Source organism: Malaya genurostris, chromosome 1 (assembly GCF_030247185.1).
Source record: "Malaya genurostris strain Urasoe2022 chromosome 1, Malgen_1.1, whole genome shotgun sequence".
NCBI classification, from domain to species: Eukaryota; Metazoa; Arthropoda; class Insecta; order Diptera; family Culicidae; genus Malaya; species Malaya genurostris.
The window spans coordinates 7,457,659-7,480,315 of NC_080570.1; the positions used below are offsets into that span (position 1 = coordinate 7,457,659).

The 22,657-nt window shown below is 37.2% G+C and overlaps 1 protein-coding gene across 12 annotated transcripts in view; it reads right to left on the reverse strand.

Annotated features, from left to right (window-relative positions):
• The window catches only part of LOC131431139 (heterogeneous nuclear ribonucleoprotein R), a 104,736-nt gene that overhangs the window by 38,621 nt on the left and 43,458 nt on the right, over nucleotides 1–22,657 (reverse strand). For 11 of the 12 annotated variants that reach the window (XM_058596749.1, XM_058596742.1, XM_058596725.1 and 8 more), the window contains 4 exons: nucleotides 22,108–22,232; nucleotides 18,287–18,480; nucleotides 18,087–18,214; nucleotides 17,769–18,010 (listed from right to left, as the gene is read on the reverse strand). In XM_058596749.1, the coding sequence (XP_058452732.1) occupies nucleotides 17,769–18,010; nucleotides 18,087–18,214; nucleotides 18,287–18,480; nucleotides 22,108–22,232 (689 nt within the window). Of the gene's footprint in view, nucleotides 1–5,783; nucleotides 5,920–17,768; nucleotides 18,011–18,086; nucleotides 18,215–18,286; nucleotides 18,481–22,107; nucleotides 22,233–22,657 lie in introns of all 12 variants that reach the window. The other variant, XM_058596672.1, reaches the window with a different exon arrangement.

Below are 22,657 nucleotides of genomic sequence, written 5' to 3' on the forward strand. Positions count from 1 at the left end.
GCAGATGATGGATGGAATACCATCAGGAAAATACCCCAGAAATTGCCACAGAATTCCACCGGAATTCGATCTAGTGTACCCAGTTAAAAAATCCTGGAAAATAATGGACAGATTCCCACCAGAGAAACGCAAACGATGTAGCCGCTAAGCGAGTTTGTCTGTTCGGATTTCGCTGGAAAGAAATTTCTGATCGAAGCTTACAAGAATTCCGACAAAAGTCTACTAGATTTCAAACCGAAACATTTTGATAGATGACGAATGGAATGGTGCGTAAAAACAAATAGAAGTTAGTCGAGAACTTTTGTTAGATTTCTCCGGAAGAAAATATCGGCAGCTTTTATGTGATAAAATTTTCTATCCGAATTTGTATTTACTTCTAATCAATTCCGACAAATTTACACTTCAAAGTTTGGGCGTTGACTTCTAAACTGATATGCTGAGGATGAATGCAAATAGCATTCGAAATACTAGTATTTGTCTGTATCTATTACGTTAGTATTATAACGAAATAGCTAAAAATTCTTCAAAATGGAATTTAAGGGAATGTTCAGGTTTTCTTTTTTTTTTTTTTGAAAAACGATTTACACTTCGAAGTCAACTCAAATTCCTGGAAGACTCGACTTCTTTAAACTTTCTGACGTTATTGGTTTTTACCTTTAGTCAGGATTCCAACCAGCTAATGGATGAAACTTAACCAGACAAGCCATGCAAGCGAATTAGCAGTTGAGATGAGAATTTCAAAAATGGCTGACTTTTCCGTCAGATACAATTTCTAGTCGGTTTTAACTTTTTAGTCAGTTTCGAAAATCGAATGGCTAGTCAGCACAAGTTTCCCGCTGAATTAAAAATAATTAGCACGGTAAACTCGCACCCGCATCTGTCTAGCGGAATTCCATCAATCATCTGTTAGAAATTTTTACGAAATTTTGTCGGAGTTAGATATTTGTACGAAATTTTGTCGGAGTGCCTACTTACTTAATCTTAAAATCAATGCAAGCAGAAAATTTTAGTATAGCTCACTTGCATGTTCCTAGCAGATTTTGCCCCAAACAGCGTCTGTCGGAAAGTTTTGCCGGAATGCTGGCAGAATTCTGACAAGAGTCTGGCAACAATGCAACAACCATTTCCAGCAGAGAAATTTCTGTCGGTTTTCTGCCATACAAGACTGCCAGGACCATTTCAAATCGGTGCTTCATTTTTAGCGCATTTGGGTTTATTTTTCTTCATTAGAAGTTTAAATGAAAGGCAATAACATAGCTTTTGCACTACCAAACATGATATGCAGAGCCGCTTCTCTCAATATACCAGTATTTTCATTTCATTCACCTGGTCTCAAGACTCGTTTTCATTTTTGGATGTACATGCAAGATTGACGAATATCCGTCGACCAGTAAAAATAGAAGGAAGAGCGACCTTGCTAGACGGTCACGGTGGCGAGAGAATAACGTCATTTTGTCTGCAAAATTTTGACAGCTGCCGGAACCTTACCAGGCTTTTGCCGGCTGCCAGAATTTCTCACAAGGCGGGAGAGAGACTTACCGAAGCTAATTTGAGCCGACTTGGCGGTGTGTCAAGCAGAGCTGTCAACTGTTTTTTTTTTCAAAAATCTGTATTTGGCGGAAAAATCTATCTGTACAATATCTTTCTCGAAAAATCAAACATCGATTTAGTGCGGAAACAGATTTTGCGACCAAAAAAAAAAAAGGTCGCTCGACCTGGTTAACCCCTATGGAATCCAACACAAAAACCGAGAAATCGGTATAGTTGGCAGCGCTGGTGTCAAGCAAAATTTTGTCGGAGCTCGTACTTAAAATCAGTGCTAGCAGATTTTAAACTGGACGAGAAATTTCGTCTCATTGTTACCCGCTTGCATGAGTCTGCCAGAATTGCGTTTATCATCTACCGACTGAATTTTTAACTATTGTTTGTCGAAACTCTGGCTAAAAGTAAATAGTCTTAAAGACTTTTATTCAGAACTTCGGCATAAAATTATTGAAAATCAAGATGGCAGACGATAAACGAAATTCCGCCAAAATCGTGTGAGCGTATAATCACTGGACAAAGTCCAAAGTTAAAATATTGCTGCGTTTTATTCGGAAGAAATTTCTGCTAAATATGAGCTCCGATAAAATTTCGCTTGACAGTCGGCTAAAAGTTCGAACAGATTATTGACGAAATTCCGCCAGACACCTGCAAGCTGGTTACCGTTTGGCGAGTTTCTTTGTTTAGAATTTGTTATGTTTCATTCGGACAAAATTCTGGCAGATTATGCATGGAAAAATCGGAAAATTATTTGAGTGTAGACACAAGTTTCCGACAGATCCCAACTTGTTAAACTTTCTGTCGGTATAGGATTTCACTTTTAGTCAGCATTTCGACAACAATCCAGTTGAAAGTCAAAACAAATTGCTAGCTGATGATGATCGGAAGCTCATGCAAGCGGGTTACCGTTTGAATCGGAAATAATTTTTTGACAGACCCTCAATGACATTTATTTTTTTTTTGCTCTACGATGATTTTTAGTTTCAGCAAGAACTCGAAATTTCGTTTAGAATTCGGCAAAAATTACTTCCAGATTCTGACAGAATTCTGCCAGGCACTTGTCAGCGATTAGATTTTTGTCGGAAAAAGTTTCTGACAGAAATTTGCTGGCAGGGGATGGTTGAAATTCTGCCAAGCCAATATAAGCGGGTAACAGAGGAAGGAGAATTTCAATCAGAAAACGTTGTTTATTCGATAAAATTTATGGTCATTTTGAAAGTCTGCATGGTAAAATTTTTGACCCACATTGATTTTTAATTTCAACTTGAGGTCCGAAAAAAATTCTGCCGAAAATTCGGCTTAATCTCACTGGGCTTCATGTTCAACTTTTCTGCCGGATTCTAATTCAACTTTTAGTCAAAACTAAATCTACCGCGGCAAACCAGCAGAAATTAGTAGTAGATGATGAATGGAATTTTATCAAGCACTCGCTAACCAACTAACCCCAGGAATCAGAACAAATTGGCTCAAATGGCACGTTCCCCTTGATATTTGGAAATTTGTGCCTAACGCCAACTAACCATGCAGTGTACAATTTGCGGCAGATTTCGTCCGAAATTTAAACGCAAACTTTAACAACAAATGATAAAACAGAATTTTGCTAGGCAACGAATACAATTATGTAATGATTACCGCGAAAATGTTTGGACTGTAAGTGAATGCCGTGGTGACCAAGTATAGTAAAGCATGCTTGGTTCTTCCAGTCGATTGGGTTGTTTCTTCATGTGTTTTTTATATGAAGGATAGTTTAAGTGGTAAAAAATTTTCCCGGTTAGGAGTTAACTACGGGTCCGAGTCCAGTCTCTGCGGTAATATTTTAAATAATTGTATAAGGGTTTTCATTACAGCATTCGCATGTCAATTTTCCAATATCTGTTTTCCCCGTTGGATACTGATACTATTTTAAAACTAGCTCAAAACGGCTCTACGTCCTAACAACTAAAAAAATTGTTGTTGAACGAGAGTTTCTGGCAGATTTCTCAAAAAATCTCAACAATTATTGATTTTTACTTTAAACCGGAATTTTGATAAAATCCTACCAGAAATTTTTGGAAGGTAACGGACGCATCGCATTCAATAAAAATCGTTCTAAATCAGGGTCAAACTTTATGTCGGCACAACGATTCACGTTGAAGTGCTATGTCACACTAACAGTTCAATTGGAACTGCTGTACACTGACGAGTGGGAAACGAACCGAAAACATAAATTCTAATATCCCCTATTTTCAATTCGAAGGTACGTCGTTAATGCAAATTAATGTGTGAAATAATTTGATAACGACATGATATTGTGATAAAATTGGGCTTTATATCATCTCATGTTGGTTTTCATTCAGATCAAATCAAATTTCGGAACTGAGTTTGTGGAAGCACAGAATCACGAGAACAAAATATTTGATCAATCAATCAACCACCAGTAAGTAAATAATTCCCTTCAGATTTCAACGGTCCCGGCTGCATGCATGCATGCATGCATTTTGCATTCTCCCTCGCTCTTCTTTGTTTTTCGTGTTCCCACATTCGATCAATGACCTTTGCCCAGGGCAAACAAATTCTAAAAAGTAATAAAATCCACAAATCGATTCGGCAGCATCTGGCAAACGACGGCCCTCGTTGAGGTCCGGCAAATATTTTGCAATTACATACAATCCTTCCCGGGTGGTACCCGATGAGAAGTCAAGTGCACGCACTTTCCTCTGCCTTCCACAGTGTGTGTGTGTGTGTGTGTGTTTGTGTGCATTGCCTCCGAAGAGGATGCATTGGATCATTGCTCGATCGACCCTTCCACACTGCAATGTAAGTATATACTTAAGTTTGCCCCGAGGATGATGAAGCCAGGTGTTGAGCGGCCGTTAAATTGTAACTACATTTGCAACAAAGTCCAACCGGCAGAGATGATTGCAAATGTTGCTGTTCTCTGCTCGGTGCCGGACAGTATTGAAGAACAATGAAATATTTTACTGTTTCAAATGGTAGTCGAGTTTTTATCAAACTTTTGGAGAATTTTCAGAAACGAAAACATCGTTAGAAAAAACTATTACCCAAGTCAAGATTTACGCTTGCCTAGTGGTTCAAATTGAACTGCTAAGTTACACTAGCAGTTCCATTGGAGCTGTTATACCCGGAAAAGTCGAAGACGAAATGTAAAAAAATTGAAAATTTTCTTATCAAAACTGTTTCCGTGTTGGTTAGAATCGAATTCAACAAGACAAACAGCCTTCTCTCTTTTTTCACAATTTAAGCTGTGGCAAAATCGTAAACTTCTATACACAGCTTTAAAGTAGTTAGGTTCTACATATCAAATAATGCAAAGAGAAGAACTGACAGCTACAGATAAAACCATTTGTAAGGGTTGTCTTGAGATCACTATCCCACCATTGTCTCAGCTTCAAACGGCAAATTTCACTTCTGTTCAAAAGGACAAAGAACACTCATCTGTCAACTGTCACGAGCAGGCTATTGTTTTAGCTTCTGTTTTGAAACTATTTCTCGTATAATCCGAGCAGATAACATGAAAAAAAAATAAACGATGACGTAGAGATGCCTCGATTACACTTAGTAAAAATATGCAACATGTCAAGAAATGGGCGATGGTTCGTGATTTCAGGCACGCGCGCGCGATTGTTTCGTCTGTGAGTGAGTGATCAAGTGAGTGAGTGAGTGAGTGAGTGAGTTTGTATATTACATTCAACCGGGTCTTTCCCTTCGAAATCGGTGCGAGGCTTTCCCTAACAGAACTCAGCTTCAAAGTTGACGTTTCGACCGCCCTTTTTGGAAGCTGTAATAATCGATTGGCTGTCGACCGCCGCGCGAGCGCAGATGTTTTTTTTTTTGCGTTGCGTTAGTTGTCTTGCTCTTGTTGTTGTAGTTTATTTTGCGTTTACTGTTTGCTGGCTGTTTCACCGACCGAGCTTTTGGTTGTTTTTTGGTTCGTTGTTCTCAAGCTTTACTTACGCTCTCTGAAAAAACTGAACGAAACGCCGTCCCGTCCGTTCAGTACTTGCGAATAGGCGAAAACTCAGATGCAAAGAAACTTATAACAAACTAGAAGTGGAAACGGAAGCTTAGAACTAAACGGAAAGTAAGTTCTTAACGAACTCAAGCGTTTGTTGTTGTTGTTGTGGTTGTTGTTGTAATAGTAGTTGTTGTTTTTTTGCATTAAAGTGTTATCACCAAAGTTTAAAGTTAAAGATAGGGAAAAAACAGGAAAGAACATTATTTTTTCCGTCTTGCGGGTTTACCTGTTAGTTTACCAAATTCGTCTAATATCTCCTCTTTGCCTTTTGATTTAGGTATGTTGCCTACAAAGAGGCGCAGATTCGGTACGCTTACGTTAATTTTCAAACATTTGCCGGGCTTTATTTCATAATTATCGAGCTGTTGGGAAGGAAAAAACGGTACAATGATGAAGAGACAGAGCGAAAGAATACAACGAAAAATAAAAAAATAAACGAATATGGAGCAAGGAGTACAAAAATCGGATCCATTCGTAGGTTACTGGCCAATTTGCGCACGGGCTTCCGTGGCGAGCGCGGGAACGGAAAGGTAATTTTGAAAATTGTTTTTGATGGATAACAATGGAAAATTATAACAGTAAGCAACTTTGGAAACAGAAGAGATCGAAGTCTAATTAAGTAAGGATGAAAAATTAGAGAAAAAATAGTTTAAAATAAGAGAAACGTGAATAAGTAAAGAAACAATAGAAACTATACGGATTCATACTATACTAACTAAACAAACTAAGGCATACAAAGAAACGAAGCATGCTCGTCGTAAATAAAATAAAACCAGACACTGGAGAAGTGAACTTTTCCAAAAAATCCGCTACTACGGTTAGAACATTGTGAAAAGAACACTTCCCAACGAGTGCCAATTATGAATTTAGCTAATCTTTTCCCATCTAAAGAAGAAGATCTTTTTCCCGTCGTCAGGATTCCAATCGATTCGTACCCATCAGTAAAGTTTCCCAATCGGATATGATTCTGGTTTTGGTTGGTGTGTTGATTTTAGCTCGCAAAGAGGAGATCGACCGCTGGATTCATTTTACACTCGTTTGATTTTCGGATTGATTGATTCGCTAATACGTCTCACTGCAGGAATGGTCGATTTGTTCGGTAATTTGTCTCAGTTGGAGTCATTTCAGGATGTGCACTTTAGAAATGTATGAATAGCGATTGTGATACTCAGATTGGCGAAGATACATTTCGTTTGTTTGTGCAAATTTGTGTACTCTCGGCAGTCGGCTGCCTCAAACTCAGGAGCCAAAATCGTTGCACTTTTGAATGACTTAAAGTACTCGCCAAATAAATAAAATGGTTATATTACTCGCTCAGAGGGTTCGAGTTTCGCAAAAAAAACGTATGCCGTTTTTTTTTTGTTTCAACAAAGAATTTCGTTTCTCCGAATTTTAATGTCAGAGAATATCATTCAATCCCTTGTCGTTTTGTGGAATGCTATCTCGAAAAATGTCAGTTCATAGAACGTCATTTCGTAGAATATCATTCTCTCGTATAGATAAATTAACCGAACATCACTTCACCAATTGACAATATCTGGATCGTTTCATAGAATGCCATTTCGCAAAATATTATTCTGCAGTATGTCAATTTGCAAAATACCGCTCTGGAGAATGGCTTATCACAAAACTTTATCAGAATATCGTTTCTCAGAATGTCGTTTTGTAGAATGGTTTATCGAAAAATTTAATTTTATAGTATACCGCTTCACGCCACTTCGCCGAATGTCATTTAGCATAGTATTTTTTTTCAGAAAGCCATTTAATCGAATTACATTTCGTAAAAAGCCATCTCGTCATAAGTCATTTCATAGAATTCTATTTCGCAGAATACCATTTCATCGAATAGGTATATTCGTCGAGTATCATTTCATCGATTGAAAGAATCTAGGTCATTTTACCAAATGTCGTTTCACAAAAAAGCCATTTTTGCTGAATGCCGCCTACCACATAACCGATTGCCGTTTCACAGAATGTCATTCCGCAGAATATCGTCCCACAGAAAGCTGTTTGACAGAACGACTTCTTGAAACAATTCCATTTCCAAAAAAATACCATTTCGCAGGAATTACATCCAATAGGACCAGGCTCACAGCAGGTCTGTTCGCCGAAAATCACTTCTTCGGTTGAATTGTCTGAGCCATTTTGCCAAATGTTGTTTCGTAGAAAGCGTTTATTTTGTTTTATTTTTTTATATTTCGCAAAATAGGTTCTCGCAGCATGTCATTTCTTTTGATACCATTTTGCGGAACATTTTTTTTGTATAGAATTTCGTTTCGCAAAATACAATTTCATAAAACAGAATTTAACAAAATACCAATTCGCAAAGTGTCATTTCATAGTACGGTATTTCACAGAATAATATTTCGCAGAACGTCATTTTAGCGGATGTCGTTTCACGGAAAGCCATTTCACAGAACTTTATTTCTCCGAAATTCGTGTTCACAGAATGCCACTTCCTGGAATATTATTAACACACTCTTAACTAGGCATCTCTCGCCGATGATAATGCAAATAAGTGAATAATTTGTTGCTATCAAGGTGCTAATTAGCTACGGTAACTTTAAATTTGTTGCTCAGTTTTTTTTTCGAGTACTTCGGTAAGTTCATGTGAAGTTAACGAAGCACCCCTCCCAAATAAACTTGAAATCAAACCGAAACTCAGTGAATAGTTAGTTGCTAATTAGTTGCGGTTATTTTGGAATAGTTACAAAGTTTTTTTTTTATTTTTTCTGAGTACTTCGCTAGGTTCATATGACGTTACCAAACCACCCCTACCAAAAAAGTTTGAAAACAAAGCGAAACCAATTAGGAAAAATCGAAAAAATCAATATCAAAATTGGGTAACAATTTCAAAATTTCCGTAATTAACAAGCAACTTATTAGCAACAAACCATCCAGATTAGGTTTCGATTTGTTATCAAACTTTTTTGAGGGGGTTGCTTTGTTAACTTCGTTGGAACTTGGCGAAGTACTAAAGAAATTAACAACAAATTCAAAGTTGCCGTAACTAATTAGCAACCTATTACCAACAAATTATTCACTGGGTTTAGTTTTGTTTCCAAGCTTTTTTTGGAAGGGGTGCTTCGTTAACTTCTTATGATCTTAGCACATTACACTGAGGTCTCTTTTTACGCGGGGGATACGTACCGCATAAAACAAAACCGCGCAAAACTTGGGAAATCCGCGTAAAAAGAAACCGCATAAAAAAAACCGCGTAAAAAGAGACCCCAGTGTACTCAAAAAAAATAACAAAAAATCGAGCAACAAATTCAAAGTTGCCGTAACTAATTAGCAACTTAATACCAACAAATTATTCACTGGGTTTAGTTTTGTTTTCAAGCTTTTTTTGGAAGGGGTGCTTCGTTAACTTGTTATGATCTTAGCACATTACTCAAAAAAAATAACAAAAAATCGAGCAACAAATTCGAAATTGCCGTAACTAATTAGCAACTTAAAACCAACAAATTATTCACTGGGTTTAGTTTTGTTTCCAAGCTTTTTTTGGAAGGGGTGCTTCGTTAACTTGTTATGATCTTAGCACATTACTCAAAAAAAAATAACAAAAAATCGAGCAACAAATTCGAAATTGCCGTAACTAATTAGCAACTTAAAACCAACAAATTATTCACTGGGTTTAGTTTTGTTTCCAAGCTTTTTTTGGAAGGGGTGCTTAGTTAACTTGTTATGATCTTAGCACATTACTCAAAAAAAATAACAAAAAATCGAGCAACAAATTCGAAATTGCCGTAACTAATTAGCAACTTAAAACCAACAAATTATTCACTGGGTTTAGTTTTGTTTCCAAGCTTTTTTTGGAAGGGGTGCTTAGTTAACTTGTTATGATCTTAGCACATTACTCAAAAAAAATAACAAAAAATCGAGCAACAAATTCGAAATTGCCGTAACTAATTAGCAACTTGATACCAACAAATTATTCACTGGGTTTAGTTTTGTTTTCAAGCTTTTTTTGGAAGGGGTGCTTCGTTAACTTGCTATGATCTTAGCACATTACTCAAAAAAAATAACAAAAAATCGAGCAACAAATTCGAAATTGCCGTAACTAATTAGCAACTTAAAACCAACAAATTATTCACTGGGTTTAGTTTTGTTTTCAAGCTTTTTTTGGAAGGGGTGCTTCGTTAACTTGTTATGATCTTAGCACATTACTCAAAAAAAATAACAAAAAATCGAGCAACAAATTCGAAATTGCCGTAACTAATTAGCAACTTGATACCAACAAATTATTCACTGGGTTTAGTTTTGTTTTCAAGCTTTTTTTTGGAAGGGGTGCTTCGTTAACTTGCTATGATCTTAGCACATTACTCAAAAAAAATAACAAAAAATCGAGCAACAAATTCGAAATTGCCGTAACTAATTAGCAACTTAAAACCAACAAATTATTCACTGGGTTTAGTTTTGTTTCCAAGCTTTTTTTGGAAGGGGTGCTTTGTTAACTTGTTATGATCTTAGCACATTACTCAAAAAAAATAACAAAAAATCGAGCAACAAATTCGAAATTGCCGTAACTAATTAGCAACTTAAAACCAACAAATTAGTTTAGTTTTGTTTCCAAGCTTTTTTGGAAGGGGTGCTTTGTTAACTTGTTATGATCTTAGCACATTACTCAAAAAAAAAATAACAAAAAATCGAGCAACAAATTCAAAATTGCCGTAACTAATAAGCAACAAATTATTCACCTATTTGCGTTCTCGTAGGCGAGAGGTGCCTCGCTAAGCTCATGTTCATTGGAATATTTACTCGCAGAATACTTTTTCCCTGAAGCAGAATACTTGCCATTTCTCAGATTTCGGATCCACGAAATTCAAAGGCGTGTCACATTTCCCGGAATGCCATTTCACAGAATATCATTTCACTTAAAAGCCATTTGGAAGTGAAAAAAAAAGTCATTTTACAAAATTTTATTTCACGAAATTCTTTTTCACAGAATACCATCGCGTAGAGCGCCATCACCAAGCTATGGGAAAAGACGAGTTTCGTGTCCTGATAAAACAGCAACGGTGAAATTGAAGGATTTGCGGTACGGATTGGTCCACCATCCAACGTATTCACCAAACATGGCCCCCAACGACTATTATCTATTTCCAAACCTACAAGGTTTCTCCAGGGAAAGGCATTTTTGTCGAATGCTGAAGTCATTTCAGAAGCGGAAGCCTATTTTTTTGATTGGAAATTATACTGAAGAATAAAAAAGTTTTCTTTGTTAGGTCCGGCACTTCTTATTCCATGTTTCATAACTGTTGTTCCGAAAGACGATTGTAGTAGCCGAGTTCGATGAGTAATTTTTACACTCATTTACAGCAAATGTTCAGCCCATTGCTTTACAGTCGCTTAGGTTTTTCGGAACTACTTTAAAGCAACCATCTCATAGTAATAATACTTGTAAAACTTATTTCAAACTCTAATTGAATTATGCTTTGCGGCTTGGCCAATGCCAACTAAATTCATATTCAATCTACTAAGAAACATATCACACTATCCATGATGTTGCAAACGTTGCATAATTGTAACGTCAAATACTTGTTGCGAATCGTTCAACCGAAGTGAGTTTTCACAATCACACAATGAGTATGTAAAAAGAGCAATAACTCTAAGAGGCTTTCAAGCTCGTTTTGTCGATCACAAGTCTTATTTGGGACATAGATTTAAGTTGAACAAAAACTATCAATCATATTTAGAATTTAATCTTGCTTCAAACGATTGCGATATTGAAAAAGTTCGGTTTGGAAAACGACGCTCTAACTTTATAAAAAAAAAAGCAAATGCTGCTGAAGCACTCAAAATAGTTTACCACTGATTACAACTAATAAATGTAGACAGATGTGGTATCGACAGAAGCGCGGGTGAGAAATTCACTTCCGTCTAGACTGTTTTTTCTTATTGATTCATTTTACGAAATTATATCGGTCGAAATGATGGTATTTTCGGTGAATCGATTCATTGGCCAAAATTGGAGACACCTCCTGCAATTTCGGTACTGAAAATATGACTACCAAATTAAACTTGTTTTCTGAAAAAAATAAAATTTAACGCTTTTTAGTCGACTATTGCGACATCCCGTGATAGCAAAGATCGAGAAACAACTAGGCAACTACTCAACCGCATCCAGCAGTTCCAAGAACTACCTTAAATTTACGATGGTTAGCAGCTAAACTGCAACATTGCAACAGGCGCAAATTTTACCTGCTGCTACTACTTTTGCTGTAATTTCAAGTCAAGCTGCAACCGCGGCAGAAGGACCAAATAAACGAGTGCGAAAAAAAAATAACGAAATGATACTACAGCAATTGATCACCACTCACGGTAGCGCAGCTGCTAGCACCTTTAGTGCCGTTTTATATTTGCCTTTTCTTCGAGTGTAGCATTTTGCCATTCGGCAGTGAACCGGAAGCCGGCCAGCTGACATGCCACAGGTCATTAATTTTGCACGACTCCCCGCAGATTCCCGGGAAAGGGTGAAAGTCTTTCTTTATTTCTTTCTTCGTTCAGGAAATTGCATCGATCCCGCAAACTGCAGCAGGTGATCGTAATGAATTGCATCCGCACCACCGTTTACAAAGGAAGGATCAAAACAGAGAGAAAAAAATACTGCGACGAAGGTGCACAAACCACTTGGTCCGCGTTTGTCCGATCGTCGGTCGGTCGGTCGATCGCGTAGGGTCACCGAAGGCTAGAATCGTCGTCGTCGTCGTCGGCAATGGGGTGTAACGAGAGATACCGTTAGTTCGTCCTGACTCGCGAAAAGGGTCATCCAGTGAAGCGTGGCGAAGTACCGTAAGCGATCTTATCACAGCGAGGAAGGAGTTGGACGGATCTGCCTGCTGTTGTTGTGCCACGCCGACCGACGGGATCGAGGTCATATTGGCGATTCGGTTGATGATTTTTCCTAGCGTCTGTATTTTTAGCGGAACATCGGGCCCTCGTCAAGCTGATAGACAACGGCGCGTGGCCTTCCGTCGTCCTGTTCGATGGGACAAAAGGGTTAAGGTTTTTTTTTGTTCTGGTATTCGCGTGCCGCCTGTCAACTGCTAACTAGTCTATTCACAGCACGAGGCGGAGGTGTGATCATTGGTAGTTGTGTAGGTGGAGGTGGTGGTGGTGGTTTGTGGCGGTGAATGAGGAAGTGCATTCTCGTTGTTTCTTTTGGCTATAAACTACTGAACGGTACCGTATGCACAAACCGTTAGACGGAATCGCTACGAAGTAACGGGTTAATCACAGGTGATCTGCTGGGTCGGTTTTTTTCGGTTGCTGTTGTTGTTGTTGCTTGGAGTTCTGCGAAACTCCGGATGAGTCTAGAGAGCTACTGGTGGTTATGGGTGTGTAATTTACAGGACGAATAAATTGATTGCATGGTTGAGTTATAGGTTGATTGAGAAAAAATAGAGGCTCGGAATAGTAGTTCGAGCGATTGCAGAGCTGTGGACAGTCGAAAAACGATAGGTTTTGTAGATAAAGAACATGCTTTTGTTTAAACAACGTCAGTTTCCGTTATGTAGCATAACGGGATAAGGAGATTCATGGCAAAACAGGAAACTAGAATAGTAACTAAACTGGATGCATTCAAATAGATTAGTTTTAAACTTCAGATTTGAAAATGTTTGGAATTCGGTTCCAAATCGTTGTTCTAACTTTTCAACTGCGAAAATCAAACTAGATTTCAAGAAAAAAAAACTATAACATCATCAATTTTATTTTTACTTCCAACCTGCATGATATGATCATTCCACGTGAAATGCTTCGTGCATGCATACTTGCAAGATCGTTGCAAATTTTGATCAATCTGTTCAATACCTTGCACTTAGACTGTGGAACTCTATTCCAGTATACGGAAAAAAGTTCCTTATCGTTGTCATGATTAAAAAATCATGAAAGCAATCACGTTATATTTCCATGAAGTCATGATAAAAATTCATGATTTTATGATCAAAAGGAACTTTTCTCCCGTATAAATGAATCACCTTCTTTGTTGCATTGTGCAACAGATTACCGAAAAAAAAACAAACATGAGAATACAAGAACTACTCAAAATGTGGAGATATTTATTTATTAAAACGAAATTCATTGTGTTAAAACACACTGACTGACACAGAGAATTGACATCATTGTTATGTCGTTTTCGCTTGATACTCTCAGATTTTAATGAAACTTGTTGTACCTGAACGGCTTTGTCACAAAAAACAACTTTGCATATTTTCTTTTTTTCTTTCAAAAATGATCCACACTCTCTTTTGAAAAGGGACAAACTTTTTTTTACCATTTTTTTCATATGGTTGTAGTCGAAAAATGACAAATGCAACAAAAGAGTGTTGTGGTTTTTACAAAATTAGTCAAGTTCTTGAAAAAAAATGTGTTGAAAAAAATTGAAAAAAATCCCAATCGACTCCTACACTGAGAAAAATCGATTTCGAAAATTTAAAGTCGATTTGCAAAAAAAGAGACCATTTTTGATTTTGACGAAATTTTGTTACAAAATAGATGTTCCCTACGGACGTTAAAAAATTCAAGTTTTCGATAAAAAATACACTGAGAAAAATCAGTTTGGACAAGGAAATTTTTTTTTCGAATATTTTTTTCCCTTAATAGTGCCCAAATTTGGCTGTAGGTAGGAAACATAATCACCTATCCTGTAACAAAATTTCATTCAAATCAATAATGTTGTTTTTTTTCGCAAATCGACTTTAAATTTTCAAAATCGATTTTTTTTAGTTTAAAAGTAGACTAGGATTTTTGTTTCAATATTTTTATTCAAGAAATTGACTAATTTTGCAAACAACCACTCGCACATTTTTCTGTAGGATTTGTCCGTTTTCGATTAGAAAAAAATAAATGGTAAAAAAAAGTTTGGCCCTTTTTCAAAAGACAGTCTGGATCATTTTTGGAAAAACAAAATATGCAAGGTGGTTTTTTTGTGACAAAGTTTCACTAAAATCTGAGAGTGTACTGATAACTCTGAATACGATTTAACGCGAAACTCGTTATATGTATAAATAATTTTGCAAAATTCCGATATAATATTTTTTAAATGAGGTACGAATTGTACTATTGAATATAGAAAAAGTTTACTACTGTATGTTATATGTAATACTATAGTCTCAAATGTTGTCAAAAAAGTATGAAACTTCATTCGACAGTTTCCGACCGCTTTTTGCTATTGTTAAACCAGAGAGATCTGATAATCTCACGTGAAATGCTTGGTGCATGCATGAAACTTTGTCAGAATCACTTCTTTACTATTTTCAACCAGACGGATCTGATCACCCCACGTGAAATGATTCGTGCACACATATTAGAAAAGATTATTTTAATGCATCTCTTAATGTATAATTGCACACGTTGACGAATATTGCACGTTACTTGAAAGAAATATTATCGAAACTTCGAAAAATTATCAAACATGCAACTATCAACTGGGAACAATTTTAGTTGCGATGTCAAATCATTTGATAATTAAATATTTAACAAATATTCAACTATTCATAGTGTGTCACACTATTTGGCTGGAATGACGAAACTTATTTCACTGAAAATTTCTGTTCACTTTTTGCTCCTTTCAATCAGACTGACCTGAGCCGTCCCACGTGGAATGCTAGGTGCATGCCAACTTGCAAACAAAGGTTTCAATGTCGCTACACATATTTTGCACCGCAATTAGAAAAATAACTCAAATCTGCGATGATGCGATTCACATTACTTTGAAAAATTGCTTATCGAATCAAATTTGGATTCTGTCGAAATTTCGATGACATTAAAAATAGAGTACGTTTTTTTGAAGGACGGATCCTTGTAGTTCTAAAGAATTCCATCGCAATTTCACTTTTCTAACCATCGAATGAAAATTCGATTGCGCAGTTCAAATTTGGTAACATGAAACAGGTTTTAAAGTCGGTTTTTTGGAAGCCTGATTGAAGGTAGTACCGAAACCTCACTCATGTTTCCAAGTTCTAAAGTATGCTAAGTTGGTAAAAAGACTGGTAAAATCCAAAACATAACCAAAATTTAAGCTGCTAGGAGTGATTTGCGTGACTATCTCAGTTCAGTTGAAATAATCAACAAATCTATAACAATTTATAGTGTAACTCAAAATAGTCTTCACTCGAATGAACAACAAATTAAACTTCTTCAACAGGATAATATTCAACCACATCTTAGCTACTTTAAGACCTGAACAATCTTATTACTCCCCGTGAAATGCTTCGGGCATGTACAAATACAAGTAAATAAATCGTCATTGTGTATTCTAGCACGTTGATTTGTGAAATTCCGAGGACACTAGCATTTGGTAACATGTGATTATTTTTTGATAAACTTTTCGGTGTGCCTTCTGAACTTAAAACTTCGGTAATGGGGAATCGTACCAAAACAGTCAACACAACGAATATGTTGATTATGCATTAACTTTTTGTATTGATCGAATTCATTCATTTCGATATAAGGGTTCGAAATGGAAGGAATTTCGAATCGTGAAGATTTTTTTTTCGTTAGAAAAATATTAAATGAAAAATCAAGCCAACCTGCCTGGTTTGATTACTTCACGTGAAATGCTACGTGCATGCTTATGAGAAATTCTTTCTAAATATCGATTATCATCAAGCATTAAACTATTCCTCTTGATCTTTTTATACTTATTTGACCACATGAATCATTTTTAAATAAACTGACTATAAATAAGATAAAATCAATACAAAAAAATGAGATACTAACAATGTTTAAGTAATTTTCTAAGAGTAATTTTCTGATCACAGTAATTAGTAACGGTACATTGGTCATCTTTACTACACAACACTCCAAAATAAAAACGGCAGAAAGGAAATTCGGTTGAAATAAATCCAACATTAAACAATAAGCGATTCGTGATTTGACATTTCAACTAATCACTAGTTTTAAACAATGTTTGGTACTAATCACAATAATCTGTACCATTATGAAGAATTTCGATAGGAAGAAACTTCTTCATTAGACTACTTTTCTGTTGATTCTAATCAGACTGGTATGATTCTCACGTGAAATGCTTCATGCATGGTCACTTGTCAACAGTCTATTTGTGCGAGTATTATTATTGATCCAGGAGAGCAATCGTACTTTGGTAGGATGCCCGTCCAAAATTTACAACTGCAATTAAATATTTAATAACAATTAGAACCAAATTTTCGGAAACTAACTCTATTTGAATGCATACGAGATTATTCTTTGAGAACAAAGTATCAATCAGATTTAATCAGTATCGGAAACTACCGTTCCAACGGTTACGGCTGGAACAAAAGTACAAAATCAAAACTAAATCTAACAAAAACGAAAGAAAAAACAATAGAAAACTAGACTAAAAACTAACTCAATGAAGAATAACAAAATACTGATAATTATTTTTAGACCAAACCAGATTTCGAAATCGAATTCAGTACTGCCAGAGACACTGGCTTGTTATTTCTGTTGTTGTTGTTGTTGTTGTTGTTGTTAATAAATACAACTACTGTGGAATCCGTTAGTAACAATAGATTTTTAAACCATTTAAGCCACGAAACACCAATCACCTCTACTCAGTTGAGTTGAATGAAACGAATACAGATAGCTATAGTATATTTAGGGAAACCTTTATCATCTCATAATAGGGTGGTTTTAGAAAACGGAACAGGCGAAACTCCCCGACTATTCATTTTTCATTTTCGGTTTTATTTCGCAACTAGTTCCGACTGGTAGAGAGGGGGGGTTCCACCTGTGCCATGCCTACGGAAAGCTAGATTGATGTTTTACTACTACATTTAGGTTCACGATCCCTCCAAAGTGATAGAGAAACTGTTCCTCATTAGCTGTTTTTGATTTGATTGAAATTTTGTTGATGAATGTTGCTGCAATGCATTTTACACAAGTAGTTTTTTGTGGGAGGGGGGTAGTTCGAAAAAGGAAGTACAGATGAAGAACGGGTAGTGGGGAAAATAGACGGTCCTCTAAACACTAGAACTAGAAACTACGGGAGCTTTTGAAACCTGAAACAGATAGGTGAAAGTATTTCTGCTTGGACAGAAATTTATTTGGGTAGTTGGGCATCGATAGGAATCTGGGGTTATTCCGGGGAGGAGGTTTGACGAAAAACAATAACGGAACGAAAAATAAAAATTGGAACTGGGTATCAAGCAGAGGACGAAACAGAACACGTGACAGGTGTGGGGGACTAGAAAACGAACGGACTTACCTCCCTCACTGCATTGCAGGCGGCGTCTCGTGAGGTGAAGGTGACGAACGCGTAGCCCCGATTCGTACCCGTCATCGGGTCCATCATCAGGCGGAGATCCCAGATTTTGCCACACTTTTCAAACAGCGGTATCAGCTCGTCCTCGTACATATCCTTTGGTATTTTACCGCAGAACACCTCACAACCGTTACCCGGAGTGCCGCCTTCCCAGTTTGGAGGGGGCCCACCGTACTTTCGTTGTCCTGTAAAAGCGAAAAAGGCAAATCGCGCCGGATTAGTCTCGGGTCGTGAGTCACGATTCGACACCGCATACGATACCTGTGGTCACATCGAGTGTGTATCCTGTGCGTTCCAGAATCGCTTTGATTTTGTCCTCGTCGGGACCTTTCGCTTGTACTGTTATTGCAGGTGTGGGAAGTCCTTGTTGGGTGGCTCTGCTTTTCTGTCTGCAATCGGATTAAACACAGGGTTAGGGTTAGTTGCATTATTGCGCCCCGCACATTCCATGGCCGCCTTACCGGTAGGTTTTCATAACCCCGCACAGGTAGGCCGATTTGTTCGACACATGCTCCAGGTTGGACTCTAGGAACTGGCTCAGGACGTTCAAGGCACCGTCGACGGGGAACTCTTTCAGTGCGTCCAGGGCTCGTTCGTCCAGTTCGGAGTGAGCGAGCTTGCCGGTTTTGTAGATGTCGTCCAGTTTGCCGGCAACCTGGGGAGGATGGTGAAAAACAGAAAGAATAATTAATATCCTGTTTAAATTTTAAATGACAGATTATTTCTATATTATTATAAAGTGGCAAGGTATAGCTTGACAGGTTGAAATCTTCACATAATTAGTGAAGCGTGCAGCTTAGTCCAACCAACCGCTTTCTGACTCAATTTTGGTTTCGAGGGAAGACGATATTAGAAAACTTTTGGGAATATTTACTAAATGTACAGAAAGTCATATAAAATAAACTTTCCAAAACAAGGAATATCTGATGAATTCCAGCTACCGTTCAAAAAAGGAATCCGCCTGTTATTTCAACAGATAATACATCCTGTTTCGGAACGGTCTCTTCGATCATCACGCACAGTTCAAACAATGCGTATTTCCCACGCAAAACCCACACCTTAAGAAGATTTGGATCGAAATTAACCGCATATTTCAATCTGCTGAAGTCCCTGGGTAATAAACCTGAATTTTGTCGTTTGCGTCACTTATAACATTATATTCAAGGAATCAGCAAAGACAGTTGACAGGATCTTCAAACATGGTTCACAACCCAAAAGTAGCTCCCAACGAATTAAACCTTGTTAAAATCGGTTCAGTCATCTCTGAGAAAATAGAGTGGAAAGAAAAAAAAATGCGTATTGTCGCTTACGTCATTAATACTATTATATCCGGAAACGGTAATGACTTTAGATGATGTTCAAATTTGATTCACAACCCAAGAGTAGCTTTCAAACGAGCGAAACGATGTGCGAAAATCGGAAAAATACCAAAATTAGCATAAAAAAATAGCATAATTTCAGGAATTCATAAAAAATTCACAGCTCTGGAAGTCCGTATTATAGTTGCGCTGGTTTGGAAACTTACATAAGAAAATCGGCATAATTAAGACAAAATATTTACTACATTAATTAAAACAATTTAAAAAAATATACATATTCTTTTTAATATACTCTAATACTAATACTTTTTACTCTAAAAACCCTATCCCCGAAATCGAAAGTTGGATCTGAATAAAAATCGGGATAGTTTAACGGTATCTGTAGACCTCTCAGTTGAATCTACGATGGTAAAATTCGATTCAACCATCTTCGAAAAAAATTACTACCCTAACTTTCACTTTTTTGGTGCATATCACCCTCTAATTCCGGTACCGGAAGTCGGATCCAAATGAAATTCAGGAACTGTATATGGGACCACAAGACCTTTCGTTTGAATCTAAGATTGTGAAAATCGGCCATCTACGAGAAAATTGAGTGACATTATTTTCACTTTTTGGTGCACTTCACCCTGTCACTTCGCAACCGAAAGTCGAATTCGTATGAAATTCAAGAATTTTGTATGGAACTATAAGACCTATCATTTGAATCTAAGTTTGTGAAAAATATATATGTATATGACATTCGACCTTTCTGTCTCGGTTGATAAGTCGGTTTTCACAGTAATTGTTTATAAGAAGCGCAAAACCACATTTTCTTAGAGAAATAATATTCAGAACAAAATAAAAATAAATTTTGTTTTCACAATGTACAATTTCTCCCCATCGTCCCAAAAGTTACCTACAAAATTGTCGAAAACACCAAATCACCTCAACAATCCGTTTATGAGGCATACCTCTTTTTTTCAAATTTTCACGGAGTTTCTATTTAGGCCCTTCTCAAAAGCCCTTCGCTAGGTTTAAAATGGTTTGAAACTGATTATGCAAATTGTCATTTTTGGTCATGCAGAATACTTATTCAACTACTTATGAGAAGTGTTCCGTCACATTCTAAGCGCAGCTCAATTGAATGAAAACAGTTTTAATGGGGGCGAAAATGGTTTTCAGGTCCAGAGTCCTGTCTTTAGGGTAGGGTCAGAGGGGTAGGGTTTTTTTTCCCAATCCCTCTGTCATTGAGCAGAGCTGGGAAAATCAAAAATCTTTGTTGATCTAAGATCACTGCATGTCAAAACCAGAAAAGATCTAAATTCTAAAACAATCACTACTGATTCGATCGGAAATGATTGATGTCGAAAATCGTGTCTAATGTGATCAGCAAAATTGTACAGTGGGGTGAGTAAATTAGCTAAATTAATAAATTTTGCATTATATGAGCATTGAAAGATGATGTCTTTCAAACGGATAGACTAAAGTTATGCATTTATAATTTTAGTTAATTTGAATGAGCTTGGGTGCACCAATCTCAAGGAATTATCAACTTTCTAGCTTTGTTACCAATGTTTGGTTTTGATTGTACACGGTACAGCGATTAAGAAAAATTATAACCACTTTTCTAGAAGTGTGACATAAAGAATGAAAGAATTTCAATGAATTCATTTTATCGGTCACATCGCAATCACACATCGTGTTGGCGGAGTTATATCATCAATAACAACAGTAAATAATATTATCATATGTGCTGGGATTAATAATAATTGAAATGATAAGAAAAACATGTTAAATCACAAAGCATGTTATGCAGTTAATGCAGTAATTAATTTACCATATTTAGCTTAAATAGTAGACGCAGTAGTAACAGGAGCGCATGATATCGCAACGCTAATTCAAACGCTGCGCATGCTGTGTGTCTTCCATTGATTTCTCCGATATGGTTCGCTTAACATAGAACGGACACCAGTGCGAGAGCGAATTTCTCTCGATGACCTGTCTGAGAATCAAAGGTTAGCTCGCTGCTGTGGGGATTCTCTCTGAAGCAACAAACGGTCGCTTATTTTCGTTTCGCGATCCGATTCTATACAGGCAGTTGATAATTGCGATAGAATCATTTTACTATTGCCACCTATTCTAACTATGTGCATATAACCTTTGTATATGTTGTGTCTATGAAAATATCTGTGAATGCTTCACACAAGGATTTTGAAACATTGCAACCTAGTATGACAATCATCAAGTCGAATCATCGAATCGATTTTCGGCGATAACTGTCACTTTGCGATTTTCTCTCGGTAAATTCTACACAGCAACAATCATTATTAGACTGTAATTTTTTTTAAGGGCCGTGAAATAACTCAGAGTATGAAGTGGAGCGAAGAAATGTAGAAAAATTCTCTCGCGGTTCATGAGTTCTTGTAGCATCTTCAACCGGATTGAAAATGTTGTATACAATATTGATAAATATCCAGCAGCTTCTGTCCAATTTTCGGCAATCACCAACACTGCCCACAATGATAAAAGCTGACCGAATCAGTACCGATTTATAGAAAACTCATCTACTGATTTTAAAAAGATCAGATTTATCGGGAACGATCACAAGCGATTTTCTTGGGTAGTGATCTCGATTTGACGATATTTTGATTTTGATTTTTCCAACCCTGTTGATGGATTTATCAAAGATTAAGTTTAACTAAGTTGATGATGACCGATCATCATAACAATCAAATTCTAATATATTCTGTCAGCTAGTTTGATGGGATTTCATTTGAACATTTTGTAAATCCTTTTGGGACACTATGTATTCAATGCAGTGTTTCCCTCACGCATCGTAGACTAGGCTAGACTTTGACTTTTTTAAACTTCTTCCATCCCCCACTGCACCAGGAATCAAAACAAATTGGTTCAAGTGACACGTTTATCTGGTTATTAGATTATTTAGGTCTTCTGATAATTTAAAAGAGCATGAAACTAACCTTTTTGTCCAGACCATACTCCAGCAGTTTGGTGTAGTCTTCTGTCCGTTCGCCATCGCCAGCGCCTTCGCCCATTTTCTGGTTTGCCATTTCGTCCACCAGTTCACCATTACCTTCGGCCATGTCTGAAAATAAACGAAATAAAATTTGAAGGTTAATTACAATTCGATTAAATTGACACTAGAGAGAAAAGTTCATTCTGGTTCGACAAAAAGAGAGAGAGCGAAGGATGCCGGGTGAAAGCACGTACGCATGGTAATGCGTCACGACCTCGCCCGCTTTGTGCGAGGTCAGTTTTTCCACCTACTCGCTTCGACGCATCGCGCGACGCAAACCCCTTACGATATCCCGTGTACGCATCGGCGGAACAGAACAGACCGATGTTAACCGGGTGAAAGAACAAACAAAGAGCGCCGCGCCGTCGAGTCACACTCTCTCGGCGCATGCCCAACAGCATGTGGCCGCGTAATCACGGGGCAGTCGCATCATCGGAACAATGCAAAACTCTCGCGTTATCTCCCGGCATGTTAAATTGGTAACAAAACCCGAT